This window comes from Poecilia reticulata, unplaced genomic scaffold (genome assembly GCF_000633615.1).
Source record: "Poecilia reticulata strain Guanapo unplaced genomic scaffold, Guppy_female_1.0+MT scaffold_254, whole genome shotgun sequence".
Classification (NCBI taxonomy): Eukaryota; Metazoa; Chordata; class Actinopteri; order Cyprinodontiformes; family Poeciliidae; genus Poecilia; species Poecilia reticulata.
The window spans coordinates 216,954-219,040 of NW_007615038.1; the positions used below are offsets into that span (position 1 = coordinate 216,954).

Consider the following 2,087-nt stretch of genomic DNA (forward strand, 5'->3'; position numbering starts at 1 on the left):
GGGTCGGATCCAGTTGGATCCGGTCAGGTCGGATTCGGTCGGGTTTTATCTGGTCGGGTTGGATCGGATCCAGTCGGGTCGGATCCAGTTGGATCGGATCAGGTCGGAACCGATCCGGTCGGGTCGGTGTTCTCCATCAGGATGGTTAACCCTGCGGCTCCCTGTGGTTTCTGATCGGACCATCTTGTGTCGCCTCATGTTGGGTTTATTTATGGGCCGAGCCGTAACCGTGGCAACCTTTGTACCACAGATCCATCCGTACTCGGGTAGCCATGGTTACCGTCTCCCTTCGGCGCCGACTGTTTGTTAACGCGGACTAATGTTTCAGAAAGAAGCCGGAGCGCTATGAGGCCGTATTTTACATGCAGGTGCTCCGAAGCGCTCTGTTCCTAAGCAACCGCCCAACCTGCAGCGTCCTGCTGGGCGCTGGACGTAATCAATGATTAATGAGGCCCGTTTGGGCCAAAGTGCTGTTTTTGAGTAAAACTGCTCGTGTTTTCCCGTTCCTCCCGCCGCAGTCGGACTCGGCAGCGTGAGTGTCATTAGAGCTGCGGCTGAGCGCAGCCCTGCAGGAGCAGCCAGTTATTCATAGCGCCGCCAGGAGCCTTTCATGCTTCTTCTGTTTAGGATTCAGGCTGGAAGAGCTGCTCGCTATAAGCTCTTCATGTGCTGCTCCAGTCTGCTGAGGCTCGCTTTCTGTTGGCACTGCATTCATTAGAAGACATATTATTATTATTTCTCCCTGTAGCTTTACAGAAAACACTCTGTCTCTGAACTACAAACTGAAACAGTTCTTTTGGTTTTCTTGCTTCATATTTTATTAATAACATTCTGAATTGCTGGAGCTTCATGAAGGGTTTCAACTCGGTCTTTAAACAGTTTCCACATCTCAAAGTCTTCCAGAACACAAAGACCCAACTTCATTTTCATGTCACCTCTCCAGACTTCCCTCTCTCTCTCCAGCCGCCTGTCCTACCAGGAGAATCCCAAAGCGCTCCCAGGAACNAAAAAAGGGAATAAAGTCATATAATAGTCAATCAAAATATTATAAATAATGAAGTCATAATATGACACTAAAGTTGTTGTTTGACATAAAGTCGTAATAACATGAGAATAAAGTCACACATGGATTAGAACCGAACCAGAGTTCACTTGAACCGGTCCCAGACCCAGATTACAGGTGGACCAGAGTTCGCTTAGCATTCACACCTCTCCAAACAAACCAGACTTTCTAAGTAAACGCACCGGAGTCGGGTCGAAGCAGACCGGAGTTAGAGTAAAGCGGACCGGAGTTAGAGTAAAGCGGACCGGAGTTAGAGTAAAGCGGACCGGAGTTGGAGTAAAGCGGACCGGAGTTAGAGTAAAGCGGACCGGAGTTAGAGTAAAGCGGACCGGAGTAGGAGTAAAGCGGACCGGAGTAGGAGTAAAGCGGACCGGACAACTAATTGTTGTTGCTGTGATCTAACTTGTGTTCTCGGTTCCAGACCCCCATGCGACCGGTTCCTGGTGACATCCAAAGACCCGACTATGCGGATCATCCCAGAGGTAACAGAACTTTTTCATGGCTCTACACAATCAGGACAGGTAACAGGCCAGCTTTAAGGTGTTTGTCAAAGCAGTGGATTCTCTCTTGGTTGGTACTGACTCAGTCCATAGTGGTAATAACTGGTTTGACTGTGGACAGATCCACTGGTTTCCAGTTGATGAGAGTCTCCTGGCCGTTGATCATCCTAACTGATGTCTTTTCCTCTGAAGGTGGCCGTTTGGCTCTAAGTGGACTGTTAAAACCTGATGCTCGGACTCTGAACTGTAACTGGCCCCATGTTTTGATAAGTTGCTAGATTTGCTTCTAGTTGCTGAGTATAGCAACAAAGTTGCTAAGTTGGCAWCAGGACTTCTGTCATCCGGACCGTAGCCACTCTTGGCCACGCCTCTCTGAGTGTTTTGGCTCCGCCCACTTTAGCGGGGCAAAGCGCCACAGGGGGTTAGCTGCAATTTGTTTGTTTTCAGAACCGAACCAGTTTAACCCAACTGTCCAGGTTCTGGACCTGGGCCAGGTGGAACCACACAGTTCCTGGGATCCGGTC

At 49.4% G+C, this 2,087-nt stretch overlaps 1 protein-coding gene across 1 annotated transcript in view; it reads left to right on the forward strand.

The window, feature by feature from the left end:
- metap1 (methionyl aminopeptidase 1) overlaps positions 1-2,087 on the forward strand; it is a 16,051-nt gene that overhangs the window by 6,464 nt on the left and 7,500 nt on the right. Inside the window, exon 4 of the mRNA XM_017303368.1 lies at positions 1,485-1,833. Coding sequence (XP_017158857.1) covers positions 1,485-1,833 — 349 coding nt within the window. The remainder of the gene's footprint in view (positions 1-1,484; positions 1,834-2,087) is intronic.